Source organism: Triturus cristatus, chromosome 1_1 (assembly GCF_964204655.1).
Source record: "Triturus cristatus chromosome 1_1, aTriCri1.1, whole genome shotgun sequence".
Taxonomy (NCBI): domain Eukaryota; kingdom Metazoa; phylum Chordata; class Amphibia; order Caudata; family Salamandridae; genus Triturus; species Triturus cristatus.
This window is the reverse complement of record NC_140579.1, coordinates 397,912,459-397,939,438: the sequence shown is the minus strand read 5'-3', so window position 1 is coordinate 397,939,438 and position 26,980 is coordinate 397,912,459. Positions and strand designations below refer to the sequence as shown.

The 26,980-nt window shown below is 46.0% G+C and overlaps 1 protein-coding gene across 1 annotated transcript in view; it reads left to right on the top strand.

The window, feature by feature from the left end:
* The window catches only part of LOC146870303 (proteasome subunit beta type-7-like), a 136,039-nt gene that overhangs the window by 62,540 nt on the left and 46,519 nt on the right, over window positions 1-26,980 (top strand). The window contains exon 5 of the mRNA XM_085642554.1: window positions 18,001-18,098. Coding sequence (XP_085498680.1) covers window positions 18,043-18,098 — 56 coding nt within the window. The 5' untranslated portion in view covers window positions 18,001-18,042. The remainder of the gene's footprint in view (window positions 1-18,000; window positions 18,099-26,980) is intronic.

Below are 26,980 nucleotides of genomic sequence, written 5' to 3'. Positions count from 1 at the left end.
CTCTTTGTCCCTCTTGTCTAGACAGGCCAGTAGTTTGGAAGCTTTGTCGCCCACGTTATATAGCCGGTGTTGCGTTGCCAAGGCGTCGGCCCTCGCCTCGCTGTCGGCCAGTGCTCTCAATTCTCTTTGTCGTAGGGCCAACTCATGTTTCCTGTCTAAGTCCCTTCCCGCTGTGACATTCCTTTCGATACGCTTTATTTCGTCTTTGAGTGTCTTCATTTGCAATGCCTCCTCTTTCTTCTTACCCCCTATGATCGCCTGGGCCTGGCCCCTTAGTACGGATTTGTAGGCTTCCCAGAGGGTCTGGTGAGACTCTAGTGAGCCAGAATTTTCTCGAAAGTGGAGCTCTGTTTGCTCTCAGAGTTTATTTTTAGTTTGGGGATCTCTCAGCTGCCAGGGATCTATCTTGGGGAACTGTGCTCTGTTAGTATCCGGTCCCAAGACTCGAAGCATACAGAGGAAAGGTTAGAAATGCCCCTTGCCAATTATTGCCGGAACGTCAAAGCCACTCACACTGTCCACTTGTGCCTGTCCTGTCTTGAGAAGGAGGTATGCCTCGCTGAATAAGTGTACTGTTTTACATGTGGATTATATGTTGGCCAGAGGTCAGTCAGGTCCATGACATTAACAAATCCGGCAAGAGCCTGCTCCCTACCCTGATCCATCTGCGTTGCGGAACAGTCTAGCTCCAGGTCCATAACTGCATTAGCATAACCTCCCATCAGAAGAGTGCCCTTAGGTAACCCCACCATTATGGAACTTATCTTGGGGAAGACTAATGCCTGCAACCTCAGAGGGACATAAAATGAACAAAGCACTATTGATTTCCCCTCCCAGTGACCCACGACCGCCACACAGCAGCCTCCATCAACTGACCACGTTTTATCAACTGTAAAGGGTAATGTGGTACGTACCAGAATCCCCACTGCACTGGCTCTCGGCGTGTAGCCGGAGTGCGCTACCAAATGGTACTCAAAGCGGTCTAGGGCCTTGTAGCGGCTACCTCTAAGGTGTGTTTCCTGTATCATAACTACGGTCGGGGAATTTCGCCTAATATACTGCAAGACCATTGTTCTTTTGATCTTGTTCCCCAGACCATTGACATTCCAGGTCCAGACCCAGATACTAGATCCCTTTCCAGAGCCAATCATTTTTTTGACCTAGGTTCCCGAGGCACGTCACCTTCCCAAGCCACCTGGCGCATATCATGCATTGATTATATTGAACTGGAGCAAAAATGTGCAAAAATGAATAAATAAACAATACAAACAAATCACCCAACTCCGCCCTCCCTGCAACCCTGCTCGGTGAGTAGTGAAGCCCCCACCTCCCAAACATGCAGAGTGCCTGTCGCCCTAAATATGTAATGGAAATAATTGGTGAGGGGCGCATGCCGGCCCCAGATCTTATCAGAATTTGACATAATTAAGCTAATGTTACCAAACTTCTAGAACAAGAGCTTCTCTCTTACAAATTTGGGGGATCACCACAACCCTTGCGGGTATTGCATCTCACCCCAGCTCCCCTCCCACATTCATCAAGTCACAATACTGTACCCCCCATAGCCCGCACCATTGCTATTGTTAACTCCCTCCCTGAAAAAAGTCCCTCAAACAGTTTGTGTTTATCAGGCACTGACGTATCTCACAATAGTCACTTATCTGTTCACCAGCGTTGGTTACTGCTATCCGGTTCACAAGCCAGCCCCTGTTCAAGTACGGTTTGGGCTGACATGTAGGGTGAGCTCTCCTTTCGACCCACCGTGTGCCAGCCCTCTAGCCAGTCACTCGCTTCTTACGGAGTAGTAAAAAAATGGGTCTTTCCCCCGTTCAGGATCTTTAGCTTTGCTGGGAATAGAATCATATATTTCACGTTTTGCCCCCGATGGGCTCTTTTTACTGCATTGAAGGTGCATTGTTGACGCTGCACCTGCAGCGTGAAGTCTGGAAAGAAACGGAAACAGGCATTTTCATTATGTAGGTCCCCCATTTGTCGTGCTGCTTGAAGTATTGCATCTCTGTCCCTATAATTCAGCAGGCGTGCAATAATTGTTAGGGAGGACATGGAAGATGCCCCAGCGCGTGATGAGGTCGCTCTACTGAAAAAAGCATAGATAGGCCTTTTGGTTTAAGCTTATTTAAAATAAGGTCCTCCAGAAAGAGGTCAACTGACGGCCCTTCCATTCCCTCCGGGACACCCACCACGCAGATATTATTGCGTTTGGTCGGCCTTCCTGATCCTCCAGCTTGGCCAAGATTCCAGCCTGGTTTTTAGTAAGCATGTCCACCTGGTCCTCTAGGTGCTTCGTTTTTTGATTGTAGACTTCCCACACTCGCCTTCGCGGTTGATACCTTGTCGGCCAGCTTCTGGAAGTCGGTGCAAAGAAGATTCACCTCCTCTGTCACGGAGTCTAGTTACGGCTCCAGCGAGCCCCTTTGCTCTCCATTGGCTCACATGATGTCCCTCGGGGATGGTTCTTCTTCGCTCTCTGGCGCCTCCACCCCAGTAGCGTTTTCCCCTCGGTTCACCTGCACTGTGTACTTATGGATCTGGTTAGATTGTCCAGCACCTGTTAGCTAGGGTCACACCATTTTCCCCCAGCGGCTTAGAGCAAAGGACCTGGTAATTCCGGGTCCAAACTTAAGCTGGCGATTGCCCCTTCAGGGATAGTTTACTCCAACATCAACAAAATGCAGCTTCAGGGGAATTACTGTGCCCCTCTGCTTCCGCCTATTTTTAACAACAGTGGTCCCTAGAAAGGTACAAAATAGGAAACCAAGCAATGAATATAGACTCAATCGTTGCTATATTAAGTGGACATGTCCAGTCGGACAAAGATCTGATATTTACTTGTAAGCAATAAAGACAATAGTTACACAGTAATACATAAAATGGGACACAAGCCTGTGTCCTTCTTAGCCAGTAGAGTACACAACAGGGGAAAGAAAGAACAGGGGGCTCAGGCAAAGCTTTTTGGTTTGTTACACATAGACAATACACAGTGTCGTGAAAAACAAATCGCAAGGAACACCTTTACAGCGAAATATACTAATGTTTTTGGCGTGTAAGGTGTATTAAAGTGTCAACGGCGTTTCGATCCATTGAGAAAATAGGCGGATCATCATCAGGACATTCAATTCATGCCTGTTAAGTAGAGCCTTATTAGCCTGGGGGAGCAAGGTGTGAAAGGAAAATACACAAACGAAAAATTAGGAGAAAGTACGCAATTGCACCAGGAATGAGTGATGACAACGCAGTAGATTGAGGAAGTGAGGTCATTCTGATTGACAAGCATGAATATGTGTTATAGGAATCATGCGTGATCGGTTGGTGTGAGCCACGAGGTTTCTATGGAAGTTTTGTGAAGGGTATTGCAGAGGTAACCAGTAAGCGGCTATCACGGACTGTGTGGCTAATCATTGTAGTACTGGGGCCAAGATTGTGATTAGGTGTGAGAGCATAGTACAGTAAAACAGTGCATGAAAGTGCATCGTTAAATATTCCATTAGGGTGAAGGAACATTATTATTGTGAAAACAGTTGACCTCCCGTACAGAGTTAATAGGAGGTTCAACGTGAGATAAGTTACTGTCGTAATAGTTTAACGTGCACCATGGAATCAGTTCTATTCAGGTGAGGAGAGTAATGGGATACCGCATCCAACAGATTAGGCAATTCCTTGGCAGTTAACAATGATTAAAACAAGGTGCCAAAGAATGTAACAGGGCCAAAGCATAAGGTCGATAAGACATATATGAACAATCTTAGAGTGCGTCACACGGCAAGGGGTTCTTCAAGCAAGGTGTATAAAACATTTGAAGGCAAGGCATACGGACGATATAACATATATATACACAATCTCATGATGCGTGACAAGGCAACAGGTTCCTCAAGTAAAGTATATACAATAGTTGAAGACTCGGCACTATCGTGAACGCATAGATATCGTGACACAGTTCCTATCTTGGTGGATCGGCGTAATGGTGAGAAGGTAAGGGAGTGAAGAGTGAAGGGAGTGCAACGGTGAGTTAAAGAATTAAGGCATGCTATTTGGGCTCATTGCAGCGTGTCTTACCAGCAAGTTCGATTAGGGGGAACTTGGGCGAGGGAGCGGGGGCTGCTGCAATGGCGGTTCCTATGCGGGAGAAAATTAACCGAGATTACTAATCCATGCGGTGTCAAGAGTGACATGGCCGGTTGCCAAAGTAAGGAACTCACCAAGAGTGATTGAGTTGGAGTTCAAGGCGGATTGAAGGGGAGTCGCGTGCGCGTACTCAGCCGGCACAGTCGCCTGTAAGAAGGGGAGGGCAAGGTTAGACGCTGCCGGTGGCACTGTAAGGGCATATATGTACCCGCGCGGCCAGAGCTTACCGGTGTTAAGGTGAAAGAAGGCTGGATAGCGGGATTCTCTCTTGCGGTGATACAGTTGAAGTCAGCATATACACAGCCCCATTTATGGAGGCGGGGCGGGAGCATGGATTGGGTCAGCTGCGTCAGGTGGAGCGGTGACTGAAATTGAAGAGGGACTCAGGGATCGGGAGCCCTAAGGAGTGGTGGAAATAGAGAGAGGACTACTGAGTGTACAGAACCTGGGTGCCATCTTGAAGGGTGTGCAAGATAGTGAAGGTGACATATTCAATAAGGCAAGTTCACAAGCATTTTTTGGAAGCATTTTTTGGAAACAACATATGTTTGGTCACAAGTATAAGGAACAAACTATATCAATGTGGTCCAGCCTTCAAGGCGATTCAATCCTGTATTACGGTTGTCGGTTTTCAATATCCATTTCAGTTCTTCTTTGTTCAGTAATTTAGAAATGTCCCCACCTCTAGTGGGTAGTTTTACCACAGTAATAATGGTCCAGCGAATGTCATTTTCAGAATGTCCATTCTGTTCAAAGTGCTCAACCAAGGGCTGTTTTACACCTGATTCTACTCCGATGTTGGGAGATTCGCAGACGGATTTTTTGAGTGGTCTGTCCAATGTATATTTTGTTACAAGGACAAAAGATCTCGTACACAACATGGTTTTTACAGGGCCTTTAACAGAGTCATTCAAAGGAAGGGGGAAACATGGCGGTGGCGAGTTGAGCTGCCGCGGTGCTCCGCTCTTGAGTTCCCGCCACGGCGTTTTAATTTTTTAAATGCAGCCATCCGCACGAAAATGAAGTCAGCCTGTCTTTTAATGTCCTAAGCAATTTTGGAAGCTTCATTCTTGAGTGTTTTTGGATATTTTTGCCGCTTTGTCGGATTACCTCGTACTACTACGCTGAGCCCCATGTGTGTGGACGGGGCGTGTCTCAACTTTCTTGAGACGGCAGACCAGGTTTCCTCTCCGCGTCTCCCGCAGTCTTTGACCTTTTTGGAGCCGCTGCAGGCTGTTACAAGCTTGTGGCATTGGAGCCTAGCCGCCCTGGAGCTGCAACGGGGGCGAAAGACCCGCAGCCTCATCCGGGGTTCCCGCGGTGCAGCCGCCAGCTCCCGCGTTAATGTACTGCATGGAGCAGGAGAGAACGGTAATACGCCAACAGCGCTGACAGGAGGTTCCAGGGGGGCCGACAACGATACGGTGGCTTGCCTTGGGTCTGCAGGTAACAGAGCCCTGGTGGGAGTTTCAGGGCAAACAAAGAAGGGCAAACAAAGAAGGGCAAGCGTGGTTTAATCTGTAAGGGGGCTAAGAAGAACAAAAATATAGAGACTGTAGGAAGTGAGCATGACCCTGGCTCTGATTTAAATAAAGAGGGCGATCAGTCTCTCCCAGAGTCAAATTTTAGTCCATCAAATGAAAAGAAAGTTTCATCTTTTCTGACTGGGCATGTTAAAGCTAAGAGAGCATACACGGGCAAAGCAGTCGGGACCTCTAAAAGTACCAAGTTCATTAACAACACCGGGTCAAAGATAACCCCGTCTCTCCGATCCTATTTCAAAATAGTTCCACAGGTTCTACATCTTGCGGAGCAGCATCCTGTGAAAGATCTTTCGGGAAATACGCTGATCTCTATGGCATCACTAGACCCCAATGAGGCGACTCCTGTGAATTCTGCGGCTACATCTCGGAGTATGGAAGTGGTTTTGGAAGCTAGCATAGTCACCGTAGATGTGGATACTTTGGATGGAGTAGTTGAGACGGCGGAAAGGGTGGATGTAATGGCAGATGGTGCTTTAAAAGTATGTGTGTCTCCTACCTTTACCTCTGTAATTTCGGAGCCTATGCCTCTTCTTCCTTCTCCTGCTCTAGCTTTAGAACCATCATCCTTAGTGGTTCCACCTAACTCCCTATTGGGGTCACCTAGTAGAGGGACATTACAGGATGAAGTTTTGCAGGACTGCGTGTCTGCTCTCTCCGGCCCTCTGGCTGAGGGTTATGATAGTACATCACTAGTTAACTCCCTACAGGGTATGTTTACATCTTTGTCTGCAGACATTAAAAAAGGGTTTGAAACATCAGCAGCGAACCAGTCTGAAATAAGAAGCTTCTGTGAGTCTCTTGACAGTAAAATCACCGGTCTGTCTACAAGAACAGAAGTATTGGAAGATGCTGTAACAGAACTGTCCTTGTATCTAGATGAAGCAAGGGCAGATATTATTAAGCTTAAAAAAGAGGACCTGATGTTGGCCGAGAGGATGGAGACATTAGAAAATCACGCTCGACGCAATAACCTCCGCATTTTGAATGTCCTGGAAGATAGCGAAGGCTTAGATATTAAGAAATATATCATCTCGCTGTTGAAAGAATCCCTAAGATTAGATCAATCAGTGGAAGAGCTAACCTTAGACATTCAGCGCATTCATAGAGATCCTTTCAGGAAAAATCCTCAAAGAACTAAACCAAGGAAGATCTTGGTGAACTTTCATACATATTCTCTTAAGGAGCTATTCTCAATCTGGCCCTCAAGCAGAAATCTGTGAGTGGGAAGGGGTATAATTTTCAGATCTGCTCTGATCTTTCCAGGACCACCCTAGATAAACAGTGGGAGTTCGGAAGGAGGCTCAAAGCTTTCAGAGGCTATGGTGCAGTGGCCCAATTAGATTTTCCTGCTGCATTGAAAATCATGTATAAAAATAAAATGCACAATATTAGATCGGTGCTAGAAGCAGACGAGCTACTGATGACTATGGGGAAAGATAAGGGGGGGGGTCAGTGTAGATGTAGTGTAAGTGTAGTGTAAGTGTAGGAGAAACTATTATGAGAACAGACACTTAAATAATACAGGGCTATGTATGTACGGGCTTCTATATTGTAGTACGCAGAAAGCAGATGGTTATTTATCTCTGTGTAGTGATTTTTTATTCTTTTATTTTTTGTTTGTTTTTTTGTGTTGTTAGATGTAGGACGGGAACTCAGTGAGGGGCACTACCTTCTGGAATTTCCAGATATATAGGGTAAGGGTTTCCCATGGGAGGGTGAGGGGTAGAGTAGGCCATGGGGAGGGGTTGCAAGGGGTAAAAACAAAAATCCTCATTTTCGTTCTTGTTTTAGTTTATGTTTTGAAAAGTTGCCATTGCTGGAGAGTTATATGGTCACTTCTTTATTCTCTAATGAAGAATGCTGCTGGGTTTGTTCCGTTTCTGCTTTCGGTTTATTGGGCGATTGGTATGGGGATGGTGATGGTGATGGCGGGAGGACTCCTATGTTATTAGTAAGTTGAAGATTATCTCTTGGAATATTAATGGAGTGCGCACTAGTCCTAGGAAAAATAAGATAATGCAATATCTCCGTGACTCAGATGCGCAGGTTATTATACTCCAAGAGACCCATTTAACTGAATGTGAGTTGCTTTCTGTGGTTAAAAAGAATAGGTGGATTGATCTCTGCGTAACGACATCGCAAACAGCACACATTAGGGGTGTAGCAATTTTTTTAAAGAAATCTGTAAAGGCGAGATTAGTTTCTAAGATGGTGGACTCAGGGGGTAGATGGGTTATTGTATCTGTAATTATAGCTGGATCTCCTATTACTATAGTAGGATATTATGGCCCTAACTGCGATGATCCTTCAGTCTTGAAAACCATCTTCTCCCACCTGCTCTCGTTTCCAGAGCCGACCATCGTGGCAGGGGACTTTAATATCGTTTTAGATCCTATATTGGACACGTCCCCGACCAGCAGAGCTATAACTCTGTCTAAAACCAGGTCCTTTCTGCTTGATAATATGAAGCAGCTAGGTTATGTGGATATCTGGAGGGTAAACTCAGGGCAACAAAGAGGTGTCTCATTTCGTAACTATAAGTACCATCATCAGTCGAGAATTGACTAAATTTTGATTAGTCAAAAATTGGTTAACTTGGTGCACATTATCTCTTACCTCCCATTCCATCTTTCTGACCACGCGGCCGTTTATTTAGAATTGGGGGCCTTTTCTAAAAGCCCCACGAGAAGCTGGACCTTTGATCGCTCTTTGCTTTCGTCATCAGAGGTTATTATCTCTCTTTAAACTGAAGCTCAGAATTTTCTGGATAACAACATTGGTTCAGCTCCCCCGGAGTGTGTATGGGATGCATTTAAGGCGTTTTTAAGGGGCCTGATAACGAACAAGGCCACGTATAGGAAAAAGATCTACAGAGAAGCAGTAGCCTCTTTGGAGGCTGAGATGGCTAGAGTGCAAGCGGAAATAGTCTCGCACCTGGACGTCCTTGCTAACACTCTACAGGAGTGGCAGAACAAGCTAGTTACTCTAAGAGGGGAACTGGGTTCAACTTTGAATTCGCGGGTCCTTGAGAGGTGGGAGGTGAGCAAATTAGCTCACTTCCAATATGGAGAGGGGGCAGGGAAGTTGTTAGCCTGGAAGGCAAAAACCGACCAGGTCAGAAACAATATAGATTCAATCATTTCTGGTGGTGTAACATATTCTGCCGATGAGGATATTCGGGATTTCTTTTGCAACATATATCATGAAGACAAAGATATTGAGGATGTGCAAGTGGAAGACTGGCTGAAGGGAGTACCCCTTCCCGTATTGTCTCCTGAACAGAGTACCTCTCTGGATCGGGAGATTGCGCAGGAAGAGGTTAGACTTTCTATTTTAAATTGCAAGAAGGGTAAGGCAACTGGCCCAGATGGCTTGCCGTCTGAAATTTATATGGCTCTGGAGACAACAATTCTCCCTTTTCTTACAGTTTTGTTTAACCAGATTCTTCGGGAAGGACTGTCTCCTCCTACTTCATGGAATAGTGCTTCCATAACCCTAATATTGAAACCAGGAAAACCAGCTACCTGTTGCGGTTCATATAGACCGATTTCAATCCTGAACTCTGATTACAAAGTCTTTGCGTCAGTTCTGGCAAATAGACTGGGAGCAGTAGCAACGGGGATTTTGCATTTAGATCAGAAGGGTTTTGTGAGGGGCCGTCAGCTGTATGAGTTGACATATGATCTTATAGCAGCCATTGATATGGCAACTATGGAGTCTCTCCCATTGGCTGTACTTACATTGGACGCCACCAAGGCCTTTGATAGGGTGAACTGGGTGTACCTGTCGAGGGTCTTGGGTAGGTTTAACACCGGGGAGAGATTCCGGCGAGCTGTGAGACTCCTATATCAGAATCCTTCAGCTTCTTTGTTAGTAAATGGAGAATTGTCAAATCCATTTAACATCACGTGTGGTACGCGTCAGGGCTGACCTTTTTCCCCCCTCCTATTTGATTTATATATTGAGCCTTTCGCTCAACGGCTGAGGGATGATCGTAACATCAAGCCCTTCACTTATGGGGGGTGGGGAAAGTAAGTAGCCCTATATGCTGATGAGATTCTCGTCTTTTCCTCAGAACTACGTACGGCTTTCCCCTCAGTAATTGCTTTGGCTCATGATTTTGGTAAAGTATCAGGTTACGAGATCAATGCCTCTAAAACGGATATTATGGTCTGGAACGATCCTGAACCTGTGGCAGGGGCTCAGTTGAGCTCTATCTTGCGCTATCTAGGCCTTAATATTGTCAAGGATATAAATAAAATTGTACCATCAAATTTCTCTAATGTTGCCAAAGAATGCCGAAGACTTATGCGATCTTGGTCTTCGTAAATTTAATAAAAATGTCTATTTTGCAGAAAATTTATTTTTTGTTTAACACCATTCCCCTATTTTTTTAACACTCTCTGATAACTAAACTTCAGAGTGATATTAGTTCTTTCATATGGAATGATCACACACCTAGGATTGCTTGGAAAAAACTTAGGCGGCGTAGAGAGAAGGGGGGTTTGGCGGTGCCTGATCTGCAACTATATGCGTGGGCATTTCAATTCTCCCATGCTAGGATGCTGCTAAAAATGCCCACAAATTCTGGAATTGGATGCATGTTTGCAGCATTACTTAGAGGAGAAGGTGTGGCCCAGCAAGGTTTTTTGTTTAAATTTGGTGATCCGAAATTTTTAAAAAAAAGTTAAACTGAAGGTGTTGCGAGATATGGCAAAAACATGGGTGAAACTTAGGTGCTCTATAAAGATTGGTTATTTTGCAAGTAGGTCACCATTGTGGAACTCACCGGGTAGCCCGGATTGGCTTTTTGATAGTCTTGCAATACCATTGAGAGAGGCAGGCTTTGAGGCTTGGGGGGACTTATTTGTGGAAGGTTGTTTGCTCCCATGGGAGGCTTTGCTATCTAAAATTGGGCCGTGCTTCTCTAGGTTTAAGTTCCTTCAGATTGCAAGTTGGGCACACTCTCAGATCTCTGCTAGGGGCAGATTCGTGTTAGGAGGAGACGGTAATCTAGTGACGCACTTACTGGATAAGCCACCAGCCAGAAAGGAGGTTTCACTATGGTATAAGCTACTACTGGAAGAAGTTGATGGCGAATTCCCACTGCCAGAGTTGTTGTGGGCTTCCTCCATTACTGACCAGAACATCGAGAATCTGTGGTTTACATCTGTGGGATATAGTGAAACCTGCTTGGCTTCGTAGGAATCATCTTTTTACCCTACATAGGGCCTACGATTCGCCACAGAGACTTTCAAAATTCTCAAAAGACTCTTCAGTGGCATGTCCTAAATGTGGGCTGATAGCTGCCTCAGATATGCACATGTTCTTTGAGTGCCCCCTTCTGCTCCCTTATTGGAATGCGATAAGTCTCTCACTTTCAACTGCTTTCGGCTTTGAAGTCTTGATAAGTTCTCCTCTCGTAATATTTGGAGTTTCACCTGAGATTCGGGGTCCAGCAAAAAATCTTCTCTTCTACTGCATATTGCTGGCTAGAAGAGAAATTTGTAGAAAATGGAAGGATTCGTTACCACCTACCTTGCTGGACTGGCGCACTTCAGTTCTACAAACCTCTAAAGTAGATTTAACAAGAGCTGGAAATCCTGACAAGAGAAGTTTTTGGTTGCTGTTGAATTGGGCGTAATAGGTACATCGGTCTGTGGGGTGTTTTTTTTTTTTCTCCCATGGTCCAATGATTATGCTGTTTGGAAATTCCATGTGTTGGTATACCCATCAGGGCGCTCTCGTCATCAGCAATGGGTATTTGATTGCAGCAATATCACTCTCTCTGTTCTTTTTTTGGTTGTCTTTAGGGGGTGCTATTGGAGTACCGAGACAATACTGGGAGGTGATACCTTATAAACAGGTCTGCACCTCCACCAGTTCTTCTGTGACAGTATGTCTCTCTTCTTGCGCCTCTATTTGATAACCAAGGGCGAAAAATGAGGACCAAGGAAAGGGAAAAAGAAAAGGGAAAGAAAAAAAAAAAAGATCTCGTACACAACATTGCATGTATTACAGTTTTTAAACATTCTCAATTCTGTCTTGATATTTTTAAATACAAATTCTTTGCATTCAATTGTAAAATCACAAACTACACAATTACCACATTTGGAGTGGCCCTTTAAAGGTGCGAACCAAATGGTCTTTGATGTTTTTGCTTTTCTTAAAAGCAAATATCGGGCGTTCCAAATTAAGGGTGCCAGCATTTAGAAGAGACCAATTTTTTATGATGGTTTTACGTATTGCATTTGAAACTGGAGAGAAGGTAGTTACGCATAGCAGACGGTTCGAGTTGGGTTTTATCTTGGGCTCTAGTAGAACCTCACAGGGGAGTACAATGCTCTTTTCATTGCACTCCGAACAAGTCTGCATGGGTACCCTCTACTAGTGATTTTAGTGCACAGTATTTTTGCTTCATGGAAGTAGTCACCCTTAAGGGAGCAGTTCCTCCTAATCCGTAGGAACTGAGAGAACGGAAGAGAGTCGCTGAGTGCCCGGGGGTGGTTGCTATCATAGCTCAGCAAGGTATTACGTTCCGTTGGTTTACGGAATAGTCCGGTTATGAGAGTGCCATCCCTGTGTTTAATGTTGAGGTCAAGGAAGGAGATAGAGGTCTTATCATGAGTCAAGGTGAATTTCAAACCTCCACAGTTGTTGTTGAGCCAGTGGAGGAATGATTCGAGTATGGGCTCACTTCCCTGCCAAATCATAAAGATATCATCTGTATAGCGTTTCCATTTACCATTACATGTGCTAAATGGGGTAGGATCTGATAGGATATGGTTGATCTCTAGTGAATCAATATATAGAATAGCTAGGTTAGGAGCAAAAATAGCCCCAATTGACGTGCCTTTCACTTGCTGGTAGAATTGGTCTTCAAATAGAAAGACATTTCTGGTTAAACAGACATCTAGGAGTTGAAGTATAAAACTAGCAGGGACTGTATGCGGACGGGGGCTTTGATTGAGGATGAGCTCCATACCTAGTAGAGAGTCCCTCTGTGGGATATTCGTGTACAGGGACTCGACGTCCAATGTACACAAAATCTCGCAATTGGGATCAAATGGGTGATTTTCTATGAGGTTAATCATGGACATATTGTCACGGATGTAACATTCAGTGAGTGGGACAAAGTCTTTAATGAAGTGGTTGACATATTGTCCCAAGGGTTTCACTGTTGGCGTTGTCTCTGCCACCTTCCGGCCACTGTCTTTGAATGCACCACAAGTGAGCCCCCCCGGCCCCCAGGTCAATGTCCCAGGAGCAGGGAGCGAATTCAAAGGATACGGCACAGTGCTTCCGGCTCAGCAGCGCGGCTCCGTCAGGTGTATCTGTCCAGCCCCCAGCTGTGTTACTCGGGCACTTCTTTATTGGTTCCGCGGCATGGCCAGGGACTCAGAATCTGGCCTCTCGACAGTCTCTACGATAGTCTTGCCAGTTCAGTTCTAGACTTTCAACACTATCCTCATCACTTGTGGGCCAATCTCCTGTGCCTGAAACACTGGGATATTTGGTCCCTGCTGAAAGGATGTATCCAGAGCGCACCCTAGGCCTGTTTCCATTTGCCAATGTGGCCGCCAGCCAGCACCTGGGACTGTCTCTCTGGCCCACTCTCTTCCTACAGGCTAGGGACCTATCCACTGCTGGGCCAATTACTACATGTGGCCTTCACACTGGGCCCCCGTCTGCGCGATTACCTGCAGCGGATCCAGCACTCCTTTCACGAAATCTTCACTGCTGCATGAAAGGGGGGCGTAGATCAGTCTGCCGCCGCGCTTAGAACCTAGTTCCTCCATGACTCACCAGCTCCTCGACACTTGCTTTTCATGGCTCCCTCAATGTATACGGGAGGCCTGATCACCGCCACAGTATACGGACCACCGGCTCGACCGCACCCATGCATCTGTAGTCGTGGGCCACCGAGCCCGCGCTCAAGCACCGCAGGCTCCCACATAGTCCCCGACTACTTGTGCGGTCGTTCTCCGCAGCACACGCACCACTCCGACAGCCCGGCTGCAGGCCTCACACTGCATGGGTCTTTCCGGTCCCAGGCCTCTTCATAAAGTATTGGGCGCCGCCATCTTGTGTTCCGAGGTGCCGCAATTACTTTCTTGTGGCCCAGTGTAATCTACCTCTCCAATCAACTTCTCGGCCCGTAGGGGTCTAGGCACCCCACCCCGACGGCTGTGGCGCTCAGCTCTCGTTATCTGCACAGATGATGATGGATGTTTTATGGGGTTTTAGGCCGGCGGCTCACGCAGCTTGCTTAGCCTGCAACCATCTTTGCAGGCTGCTGGCCACTTCTCCCCACAAAAGACAATGTTAACCCTGCATTCACACAGGTACATCTCTCACAGTGCACTCACAAAACATGGTGGTACACCGCTCGCTGGAAAGGAGCAGAGTTGGAACATATGATGGCATAGGAGGCACAGGTTCATTATGTTGTGCATGGATCTACTGATGCAATGCAAAGCTGTTGAGGTAAACCACACTGAAGCCTTCAGCCACACATGGACCCGCAGTGCAAACTAAGCAAGCCTGATCTTTGTGGACCTTTGAAGTGAGGAGTGTTAGCATAAAAAAGTCCCACTTGCCTTCTAAAAAACTAGGCGGTGGTGTTCTTTGTAGTGCACTTATATGCTAAGATAAAGTAAAACATAAGAAAAAAATATGTCAACAAAATATGGAGGGCCTGTGCGTCAGTTAAAAAGTAAAGTTATGCACTGATCTGCCATCTTGGCACAGTACAAAATGATAGCGTATGCAGAATAGAGTTCCAAGATGGTGGCATGGATTTGAAGCTTGCAGCAGTGATGCCTGGCACTCTGCACTTGAAAGTTGTTGTCCAATAGCAATGGCAGCAGAGCTGTTGGGACTCTCAGTATTCAATTAGCACTAGTCTGCAGTTACAGTCCAGCTGCTGAAGGATAAACTAACTTAAATAACTCCTAGGGCTGGATTCCTCTGACTTAAGAAAGCTGATCCAGTGACCAGTTGATAGTATGCTGTTCTGACAGCTGAACAAATACATGAATGATACTCTGTCTGATGAATAAATGAAGTGGCTTTACCCGGAGCTCATAATCTCTAAGCAAGATTATTATTTGTGAGAAAACACAAAGCTGGTGAAACCGTCTATTGGTCCTGACCTAAAACTCACAGAAATAGATAGAGCACAGGGAGTAGGTGCACAGTGGTTCTTTGGTTCACACGCATACAACATACCGCACTGATCAAGAGCATCACAATCTTCCCTGAAAGAGAGAGAACAAGTGCAAGCTTCCTTCAAAAACATAGGGCAAGTGTGGTCCTGAAGGGCCAGACAATGCAAACTTCCTTCAAAGACATGGGACAAGTGTTTTACTGCAGGGCAAGTGCAGGTCTCCTTCAAAGGCACGGACCAAGTGTGGTACTGCAGGACTGGCCTGTGCTTGGACAAGTGTGGTACTGCAGGGCCAGTGCAGGTCTCCTTCAACGGCATGGAACAAGTGTGGTACTGCAGTGCCGGCCAGTGCAACCTTCCATCAAAGACATTGGACAAGTGTGGTACTGCAGGGACAGCCAGTGCAAGCTTCCATCAAAGACATGGGACAAGTGTGGTACTGCAGGGCCAGTGCAAGCTTCCTTTAAAGACATAGGACAAGTGTGGTACAGCAGAGCCAGCCTGTGCAAGCTCCCTTCAAAGGCATGGGACAAGTGTGGTACTGCAGGGCCGGCCAGTGCAAGCTTCCTTCAAAGACATAGGTGGTACTGCAGGTCAGTGCAAACTTCCTTTAAAGACATGCAACAAGTGTGGTAATGGGAGGCACCATTTAACACCTACTTTAGACACAACAAATAACAAGCAATCCAGATTTGGTAAGGAACAGCACTGAGGTATACGAGTGCAAATCTGACTCGCATGCATAGCAAGATCCACACAGAAAACAAGTACAGCACCGAACAGATGTACACACTTCCCTCACACACATAGCACACACATAGCACACATACCGATCTGGACAGAAACAATGCAAGCTTCCCTCACATGCACAGACCATTGACAGCATCTGCAGAAGCAGTCCAAGTCTGTGTGTAAATACAAACACAATGTGCAACAAGTGACAGCAGTGTAAGCTCCCCTCACAAACAACACAGGTACAAGATGGTCAGCAGCAGTGCCAGCTAAGGTATCATCACATACAAAACAGGTATCTTGCTGGCTGCAGCATCTAAGCTTATTTCAGGCACAGAATACCCAGAGTAAAGTATAGCGGTAGGTGAGCCACTGAAGGCTCGAGCCAGATGCCAGGCTCTAGTTCAGCTCGACGAGCCCTCCAGCCCAAAATAAGCTGAGATTTCATGTGACTGTGCGTGCTGTACAAAAATCTCTCTTGTATATGACTTAATAGACTATAATGTTGCTCTGTGTAAAATAACAATATAGGCAACATATAGGGTGCACATGACAACCGACTTGCCTCTTAGTTTACTAATAGTATAGTCATTGGAGTGGGGGGTGGGAAAAGTAATGCTTCAAAGTTCATGTTTAAAAACTAGCACTTTTAATAAATGCCTCTCAATGTAGTGATATATTCAGATGTACTAAGGTGAACTCGTTTTGTTAAAGACTTAATGTGTTGAATTTTGGAAACACTTTAGCAGGTTTTTACATAATATTTGTTGTACGATTTCCATGCCAAAAGTTCCCATTGCTCAGCTTGTGCCTAAGCTCTTAGAGCCAAGACACGCCTTGAGAGCCAAGACAGACTGTGGGCTCAGCACACCCACCTCTGCTAGAGTACTTTGTATAAAAGTTCCTCTCTCAGTATCTAGCTCTGAGGGGCAACATCTTGTTTTCTGAGATTCTGGCCAGCTTCTGCGGGTCTTAGAATGTGAACTATTCCTACTTCTGCTTTTAATAAGAAAGAATTGTGCGCTAGCAAACCTAAGAAGTTGTTTTAAAGTTACCTGTACATTTTGTTTGCATAAAATGAAACAAACAATGCTCAAATGATTCATTTTTAGATCACACGGTCACAAATATATTGCTGAGGAATAGTGTGGTGGCACACTGCCATCTACAGACACCACATTTCCCATTCAAACGACAACTAAATTTGCACAGACATACATACAGTTCTACTGATGAAACTATATAGCACACAAAAGACAATGTGAGGGAATTGGGTTCCAGCAATATTTGTTATTTGCCCATTACCAAGTAAAGTGTTTTGATTTGTTTTCATCTTATTAACATCTTTATTGTGTGCTAGAAGAAAATGATATCTTACAGCCTGTACTTTGACACCAGCAAAAGTGTCACATAGTTTTACTTTACAAAATCCTCACACTTTGCAGTAAGAGAAAGAAAATTAAACACCAGTTTCCCTGTTAAAAGCAGCAATTTTTCAGAGGACTAGACTGACATTTGACCTCTGTCCTTGAAGGCACAGCAAATGTGACAAAGTAAAACCACAATTTAAAGTAATATTTAATGCTCAAAGGAGGAGTTGCAAAGTACTCTGAAATAACTGTTAAATGGGAGAGGGTCACGGTATAATACCATAGAAGCTATGTAATGTGTTGCATGGCTTCAGAGTTGCAATGCATGTCTTAATTCTATAGGGAAGTTATACCCAGTGTTACAAGTTCATAAACATTAGTCCACCATTGACAAACCTCACCATGAAGCCTTCTGCGACTGGAGTGGGTATAAAACATACTGTTTATGACAATGGCATTTCATTGGGAGACCCTAGTTTAACCTAGCTATAGCGGCTGTAAATCTAGTACTAATTCCAGTGTTGGAAGGCGTAAAGTTTAAATGCTGAGACTACAGTACTACTACTGCAGTAGGCGGATAACCAGGAAGTCCAGTGTACAGTTACTCAGTTATAAAGGTATTTGGTTTGATGGGTAGTAAGAGCTACAAATACTTACATACAGTCTCTGTAAGGAGAGGGTTGTGGTTGTGAGAGATCTGTACTCAGTAATTCCTTTGACCTCCCTCTGCCTACGTCTGTATGTTTGTGGGATTCCACACCTGTGTCAATATGTAACTGCATATTATTATACCTGCTTAATGTCTCTATGCACATATGGTCCCACGTGTGTTTCCACAAATATATCTGTGTGTGCTTTTGTGTGCTTGCGTGTTCCTGTGCACAGCATCTGTGTGTGAGAGAGGGACTCTGCATGCTTTCCTGTATATCTGCAAATGCCAATCTGTGTGCAAATGCCAATCTGTACATGTGTGTGTCTATGCAAGCTACATTAAAGGCTCCCTTGCTACACCTTCACCCTTTACTGCCCTCCCACCCTGCAGGACGACGTGGTTCTGGGAGCAGATACAAGGGCCACAGATGACATGGTTGTGGCTGACAAGAACTGTGACAAGATACACTTCATCACCCCCAACATCTAGTGAGTATCCATGCCTCACTTCCCTTACTGCTCAAAACAAAACCACCAACATTGAGTGAGTATCCAAGCCTCACTTTCATTACAACTTAAAACATAACTCCAACATCTAGTAAGCATCCAAGCCTTACTTCCATCACTAGTCAAAACATAACCCCGCCATCTAGTGACTGTCAAAGCCTCCCATCCGTTTCTACTCAAAACATAACCCTGATATCTAGTAAGCATGGAAGCCTCAATTCCGTTACTACTCGAACCATAAGCCTAACATCTAGTGACTGTTCAAGCCTCACTTCCATTACTAGTCAAAACATATCCCCAACGTCTAGAGAGTATCCAAGCCTCACTACCATTACCAATCAAAACATAACCCCAATATCTAGTGAGCATTCGAGTCTCACTTCTTTTACTACTCAAAACATAAACCCAACCCAACATAAACCCAACATCTTATGACTATCAAATCCTCACTTCTGTTACAACTCAAATCACAACACTGACATCTATTGAGTATCCACGCTCCACTTCCACTATGATTCAAAACTTGACCCTGACTGACATCTAGGGACTATCCAAGCCTCACTTCAGTTACTCCTCAAAACATAACCCCGACATCTAGTGAGCATCACCGGCCACACTTCTGTTACTACTCAAATCATTAGCGTAACATCAACTAACCGTCCAAGCCTCACTTCGATTACTACTCAAACATTCCTCCAACACCTAGTGAATATCCTACCAGCTTCACTTCCAACACTACTCAAAGCCGAGCCACAACATCTGCTACATATCAAAGCTTCACTTCTGCTGCTACTTAAAACATAACTCCAAGATCTAGTGAGTATCCAAACCTCACTTACATTATTACTTTAAACATAACCCCGCCATCTATTGAGTATCCATTCCTCACTTACCTTTTTACTCAAAACATAACCCTGACATGTAGTGAGTATCTAAGCCTTACTTCTGTTGCTACTCAAAACATAATCCAGCATCTAGTGCATCCAGTCCAGCACTATGTGTATTCATTAGCAGACTTGGTGAAAAGCTGTGGTCTTACATTATTTTCTTATGCTGATGACACACAAATCATCTTCTCCTTGTCATTGGCACAAGACTACAGCTTGGATGCTATGGACTGTTTGAGTAAGGTGGCAGAATGGATGAAACACTTTTCACTAACAAGCATTGAAAATGCAATAGGTCTCGTCTTTGATTAAGTTAAAGCTATTTGCTTTGCTAATGGTTTTGTATAGCAAAGTAAATGGCTTTAACTTAATGAAAGGCGAGACCCATTGCATTTTTAATGCTTTTTTTTTGGCGTGCCCGAGTCGATTTTTGAACCCAATCCAACCCTATCTCTGTCCGTAGTCTGTATCTTCACTGCATTTTTTGCGATGAAACAGATTGATACAAATCCGACAATTAAGTAATTTTTGATTCAGATGCTGGTGATATTTTAAACTGCAGCATTCATCAAAATGCTGTGGATAGGAAGCGAAGTCACCAGGCACCATGTTATCTTTTTTTGACATCACAAGGTTGATCACTTATCGCACTCCTAGCGCCTCTATATCCTCTTGCTGATGTCGAGGAGCTGGAGCAAGGAATTGAAACTACAAAAGGTAAACAGCGCCATTTATTTCCTGTTCCTGCCACGGCCCTCAGGGTGCTCGTTTGCGAGGACACTGCGAAGGGGTTCTAAAGGCCAGACGCTGCTAGCCCCAAAGTGGCGTAGCTGCTGTACCGCTAGTAATGGAGAAATACTCTGCTCTCTCTCTCCCCAAGCATCCTGGCTTCTCTCCCGCACTTCCCGCAACATCCAGCAGGTGGCGCATGACCTCCTCCCCGAAGCTCATTGTGTTGGTCCCCTCCCCGAGGCCTTTCTCTGAGCTCAGGGAGGCAGTGCAGTTGTCTGTATCGCTGGAGGTGGAGGACCCATGCGTAGCTCCCTAGCAGCCCCTGTATGTGCCTCGGATCCCGGGCTCTCCCCTGGAGACGAAGGCCGGGCTCTCTCCCGTACCACCCGTCCCCCTTCTAGGGCTCCCAGAGAGAGCTCAGCCTGCCCGGGGGGCAGGTTTGCAATGCAGCAGCACCGGTAAGAGAGCTCTACAAATGTGTATGTTCGAGGCATATGAGCTGCAGATCACACACTTAGGATAGATCGCCATCTGGTGCTGGGCACGGATGCTTGCAGGTTGTTGTTGTCTTCGGAAGAAGTCTTTGGTCACGAGATAGGTGACTCCTCCCTTGGACTACAGTGCGCATGGGCATCCACTCCATCCTCAGATTGTTTTTTTCCGCCATCGGGTTCGGATGTAACTTTTCCACTCCAGTAGAAAACTTCAAAAAACAAGCTTTCGAAGCGAAAAACTTTTCTAAAACTACATCGAGGCACCTTCACTCGACATCGAATTCATCGGACCGGTTCCGGACGTCGACGCGGGCGATTGGACCTATCCGCGCCGTTAGGCCTACGGCTCATGGAAAGGACGCCGTTTAAAAAATGCCCCCAGTGTGGAGTAAAATTCCCACACAGTGACCATCAAAAGGTCGGCAACCTGTGCCTCTCGCCGGATCACAACGAGTCCAGCTGTCCAGCCTGCGCCGCATTTCGATCCAAAAAGACCATTCGGGATCGAAGAGCTCGACGCCATATCATGGCACACAGACCAGCCCCGGAACCAGAGAACATCTTCGATGAGAGTCCCGATGTCCCCGAAGAAGATTCCGAGGAACTTCAAATTATCTCATAAGCAGACGACCCCATTTCTCCGGGGCACTACTGAGTAATACTGGCCCTACCCCAACCCCTCCAAAACCAAAGGCATTGGTCAAGACTTTGCCAGCTGGCCCCAGTCGAGACCGAAAACACCCTTCAGAAGCCCCACCTTCGGGCTTGGCTCCGAAGAAACACAAGCCTTCCACTGGCTCGGGCCCGAGCAACCCACATATCATTGTGCCATCGGCACCTTCGGCACCGAAGACACAAGACCTCTCGGCACCGAAACCGGCACCGAAAACACCGAGGCCCATAGACAAGCCGGCACCGAAAGCTCCCAAGCCTAAAGACTCCACTCCGGCATCAAAACCTTCATCGGCGCCGAAACCTTCATCGGCACAGAAACTACCGGCTAAGGACTATAATACACCTCCTAAAGCCAAAGACTCTACCGATCACCCAAAACCTCGATCGAAACCGAAAAAATCGGCGCCAAAGTCTGTTCCTCAAGACCAAGAACTTTTCCACCCAGATCCAACACAAAAAAGGATCTATATTAATCCAAAAACTGGACATGTCACTGCTGTACCTTGTAGGAAACGGAAACCGGATACAACACCTGCCCCAGTTCCTATAAAGAAGAAGGACTCAGCAACATCCCCAATTCCTCCTTCCTCTCCTGTTCCACCTCCTACCCCACCCCCTCTGCCTACACCACCACTACCTCTACCATCTCCATCACATACACCACCCCCACAGGATGATGATGATGACCTAGGGGGCGGGGGTGATCCAGGTGATCCGGTTGATCTTAATAATCCGTTCACAAACCCAGATACTGTACCATTGGACGACTGGGCATACCCTCTCCCAGATATGCCTGACCCTACACCATATCCCTCCAAACCATCACCTCCAGATGACCACCTGGGGTTTGGACAACTAGTGCACAGAGCAGCACTTTATCATGGAGTCACCATGCACTCCGATGCACCCGAGGAAGACTTCCTCTTAGACACCTTTGAACAGTCTCAAAAGTCAGTTCAAATTTTACCCATGATTAAAGGGGTCATAAAACACATCACAGAGGTGTTTAAAGACCCCGTACGGGCCAGGGTACTCAACCCAAGAATTGAGAAAAAATATAGACCTGCCCCAGAAGACCCTTGTTACATCAAAGGGCAGCTCCCTCTGGATTCCCTGGTCGTTTCCAACGCAAGAAAATGTGCCAACTCCCAAACTACAGGAGATACACCGCCCCCGACAAGGAATCCAAACTATTAGAGGCATCAGGCAAAAGAGTAGCGGCACAAGCCGCTAATCATTGGCGTATCGCCGAAACTCAAGCCCTATTGGCATGCTACGATAGGGCTCACTATGATCAGTTAGAAGACCTGATAAAACACCTACCAGACCAATACAAGGCCCAGGCAAACGACCTTATACAAGAGGGAAAACTTATCTCAAATGCCTCAATTAAATGTGCACTTGACGCCGCAGACACTGCCTCTAGGGCAATAAATACAAGTGTACTCCTACGCATTTCAGGCTTCAAGCCAGAGGTACAAACTACCATACTTAGCCAACCATTTAATCAGGAACAACTGTTTGGATCAGCAGTAGACACTGAAAAAAGACACCGAGACTGCCAAATCCATGGGAGCATTGCAGTCTCCACAACCACGTGGCTCCTTTCGACGCTCCCTCTACAGGGGACCCTCCAAAAACACTGGAGCAGACACCTCCTCCACATTCAAATCCTCTACACAAACATCCCCCAGTAGAGGATATTTTAGAGGAAGATATAGAGGAAACAACACCAAGGGACGAGGTCAAAGCAGTACCAACACTCGTACCTCTCCCGCCACAAAACAGTGACTTTCCTCCACTCCCCCCAGACCATTCCACTCCAGTCGGGGGAAGACTCAAACAGTTCCTACCTGTCTGGAACTCCATCACAACAGACAAGTGGGTAAGACAAATTATCCAGTATGGTTACTGCCTGGAACTAACCACTACCCCTCCACACATTCTACCCAAGCAACGCTATATGTCACCAGACCATCTTACGCTCCTCAAACAAGAGGTGCTTTCATTGCTGCAAAAACACGCAATAGAACCAGTTCCCTTACAACATCAGGGTACAGAGTATACTCACTGTACTTCCTAATCCCCAAAAAGGACGAGACGCTCAGACCAATCCTGGACCTCAGACTCCTAGATCAGTACATAAACTCAGATCATTTCCATATGATCACTCTTCAACAAGCACTCCCACTACTACAACAAGGCGATTTCCTTGCCACATTAGACCTCAAGGACGCCTATTTTCACATCCCTATGCATTCTGCTCACAGGAAGTATCTAAGATTTGTGGTGGACGGACAACACTATCAGTTTACAGTCCTTCCATTCGGGGTAACAACTGCGCCCAGAGTATTCACCAAATGCCTAGCAGTAGTAGCAGCGCATCTCAGGAGACAAAAAATTCATGTCTTCCCATATCTACACGATTGGCTCATAAAAGCCAATTCATTCAACAAGTGCATCCTACACACTCACCAAACTATTCAAATCTTACACAACTTGGGATTCACAATAAACTATCCCAAATCTCATCTCCAACCCTCCCACATACATCAATATCTGGGAGCCACCATAAATACCTCCAAAGCACTAGCATATCCCAGCCCAGCCAGGATAGCCAAAATACAAGCTCTGATCGCAAAATTTCAAACCCAACACTCTCTTCCAGCAAGAGTGTTTATGCAACTCATAGGCATGATGGCGTCATGCATCTTCATTGTGCCTTATACAAGACTTCAAATGCGTCCCCTGCAAGAATTTCTAGCACGTCAGTGGAATCAGGCTCATGGACAACTGACAGATCTGGTGTTGGTGGACAGCTGCTCACATCGCTCTCTAAAATGGTGGAACACCATAAACCTGTCTAAAGGCCGGCCGCTCTTAGAGCCTCTTCCACAAATAGTGCTGACAACCGACGCATCTCTCACAGGATGGGGAGCCCATCTCCTAACACACACCACTCAGGGCATATGGACCACTCAACAGAAAGGGCTCCATATCAATTACCTGGAGCTAATGGCAGTATTCCTAGCACTAAAATCATTCCAATTACATCTCCAGAACAAAACTGTCCTCGTCCGGACGGACAACATGACAGCCGTGTATTACATACAAAAACAAGGAGGCACACATTCTCTCCAGCTGTCCCAGCTCGCACAGAACATTTGGAGATGGGCCATTCCCCAGAACATATACCTGCTAGCAGAACACCTTCCAGGAGTTCACAATCAGATTGCCGACCTGTTGAGTCGACAAACCCAACAGATCCACGAATGGGAACTACACCCACAAGTCCTACTCCCATTCTTCCAAAAATGGGGCCAACCAGACATAGACCTGTTCGCCACACACGAAAATGCAAAATGCCCAACCTTCGCCGCCAGGTTTCCCCACCCACAGTCGAACGCCTCTCCCACTCATTCCATTCGTGGTACGCAAACTCAGGCAACAGTCTCTCAAGCTGATACTAATAGCTCCCACATGTGCGCGTCAACCCTGGTTCACAACACTGCTGGAACTCTCTCTAGTTCCACACCAAAAACTGTGCCTCTCCCCGTCCTTATTAACCCAGAACCATGGAGAAATCAGACACCCAGATCCACATCAACTGAACCTAGCGATCTGGCTCCTGAAGTCCTAGAGTTCGGTTACCTCAACCTACCACCAAACTGCATGAATATTATAAAAAAGGCCAGACGACCTACTACTAGAGCCTGCTACGCTGCCAAATGGAAAAGATTTGCCATTTACTGCACTACCAATGATATACGTCCACTGGATGCATCCATCCAGAACATCATTTGCTACTTACTACACTTGCAAAGATGTAATTTAGCGTACTCATCCATACGTCTTCACCTAGCAGCATTAGCTGCCTACTTACAAAATTATTTAGAGTACCAGCGATCAAAGCCTTCATGGAGGGTCTTAAAAGGATTATTCCTCCCAGATTACCACCGTCTCCAGTGTGGAACCTAAATATTGTTCTCACAAGGCTCATGGGTCCCCCATTTGAACCTCTGCAGAAATGCGAACTACAGTTCCTTACATGGAAAGTAGCGTTCCTTATTGCTATCACATCCCTTAGAAGGGTAAGTGAGATCCAGGCTTTAACCATACAAGAACCATTCCTACAGCTACACCGTAACAAAGTGGTTCTTAGAACAAATCCTAAATTCCTACCCAAAGTCATTTCTCCGTTCCATCTTAACCAATCAGTCGAGCTACCAGTTTTCTTCCCAAATCCAGACTCTGTAGCTGAAAGAGTTCTTCATACCTTAGACGTTAAAAGAGCACTACTTAACTACATTGACAGAACCAAACCATTCCGCAAATCCAAACAATTGTTTGTTGCTTTCTCTCCACCACATAAAGGCAACCCCATTTCCAAATCCGGACTAGCCAGGTGGATAGTTAAATGTATCCAAATATGCTACCACAAGGCTAAACGCACTCTAACAGTTCCCCCTAGAGCGCATTCCACACGCAAAATAGGGGCTTCCATGGCATTCCTAGGAAACATCCCCTTAGAAGATATTTGTAAGGCAGCCACATGGTCTACAACACACACCTTCACTAAACACTACTGTGTTGACGTGCAAGCCAAACAACAAGCTTCTGTGGGTCAGGATGTCCTTAAAACTTTATTCCAAACTGCTGCAACTGAAACAGGTGACCACCGCTAGGGAAAACACTGCTATATAGTCTATCCTAAGTGTGTGATCTGCAGCTCATATGCCTCGAACGGAATATGCTACTTACCAGTATGCATCTGTTCTTGGCATGTAGAGCTGCAGAGCCACACACGCCCACCCACCTCCCCGGGACCTGTATCTGTTCCAGCATCGTCTTACTTAGACATCACACATGGACATCCTTTCTTTATTTTTACAAACTCCATCATTTCCCATCATGGCGAAAAACAATCTGAGGATGGAGTGGATGCCCATGCGCACTGTAGTCCAAGGGAGGAGTCACCTATCTCGTGACCAAAGACTTCTTCCGAAGACAACAACAACCTGCAAGCATCCGAGCCCAACACCAGATGGCGATCTATCCTAAGTGTGTGGCTCTGCAGCTCTACATGCCAAGAACAGATGCATACTGGTAAGTAGCATATTCCTTCTCCTGTATTTGTGTAACGTACTTTGTATAACGCTTCATGTTGCCCAGACTGTGTGGGGGGTGCAAGGAGTGAAGGTCAGCAGAGCATGATGGGCGGACGGGTGGACCGCGAGCGAGAGGGGTTGATGGGAGAGTTGAGCACTTGTTCTGCCCGAGCAGGAGTCTGCTCTGTAATCGATAGTCCCCGCGCTTCCGATGCTCTCCCACAAGCCCAACCAAGCGTAACTGGGGTGTACGGTGGAAGCTGGCGCGTGCATATCTCTGATGTTTATTTTGCAAAAGCCAGTTGTACATGCGCCAATTTACTGTCCTGGGAGTTGTTGTATAAGGAAGCAGGAGGCGCGTAAACGCGGCGCCAGCTATACACGTGCACATCCCCTGTACTGCAAGTTAATCTAACGCCGTGGTACGTGTTCACGGGCGCGTTCACAATTGCAGTACTTTCTGCGCGTGCACATGTCCTGTCTCGCTTCCAAAGCAAGTCGATAACAATAGATCTCGCTAGCGACAGCGCTTTTGCGCTGCGTCGCTAGGCAAGACCTAAAAATTAATGGAGAGAAGACAGAGATGTTGGTACTGGGAAGGAATCCGTCCTCGTGAAGCCCCCACCATTGGCACAGAAAATCTGAGCCTGCTCTCTGATCCAGCACAAAAGGTCTAGAATCTGGGATTCCTGCTGGATGAAAAGTTGTCAATGAAGCCTCAAATGACAAAGGTTTGGGCCACTTGTTTTGCCGTTCTGAAATGGTTGCGGAAGATCATCTGGCTACTTCCATTTTCAGCGCAACAGACAGGGTCTTATCATGTCTTATCATGGCTGCCGCGAAACTCTGGAATGAAGTTCCACTCGCAATCAGACAATGTAGTACCTTGTCCCTGTTCAGGAAAAGGATCAAAACGTGGCTGTTCCCTAGTAATTGATTCTGTTATCTCTGAGTAATGCTCATTTTAG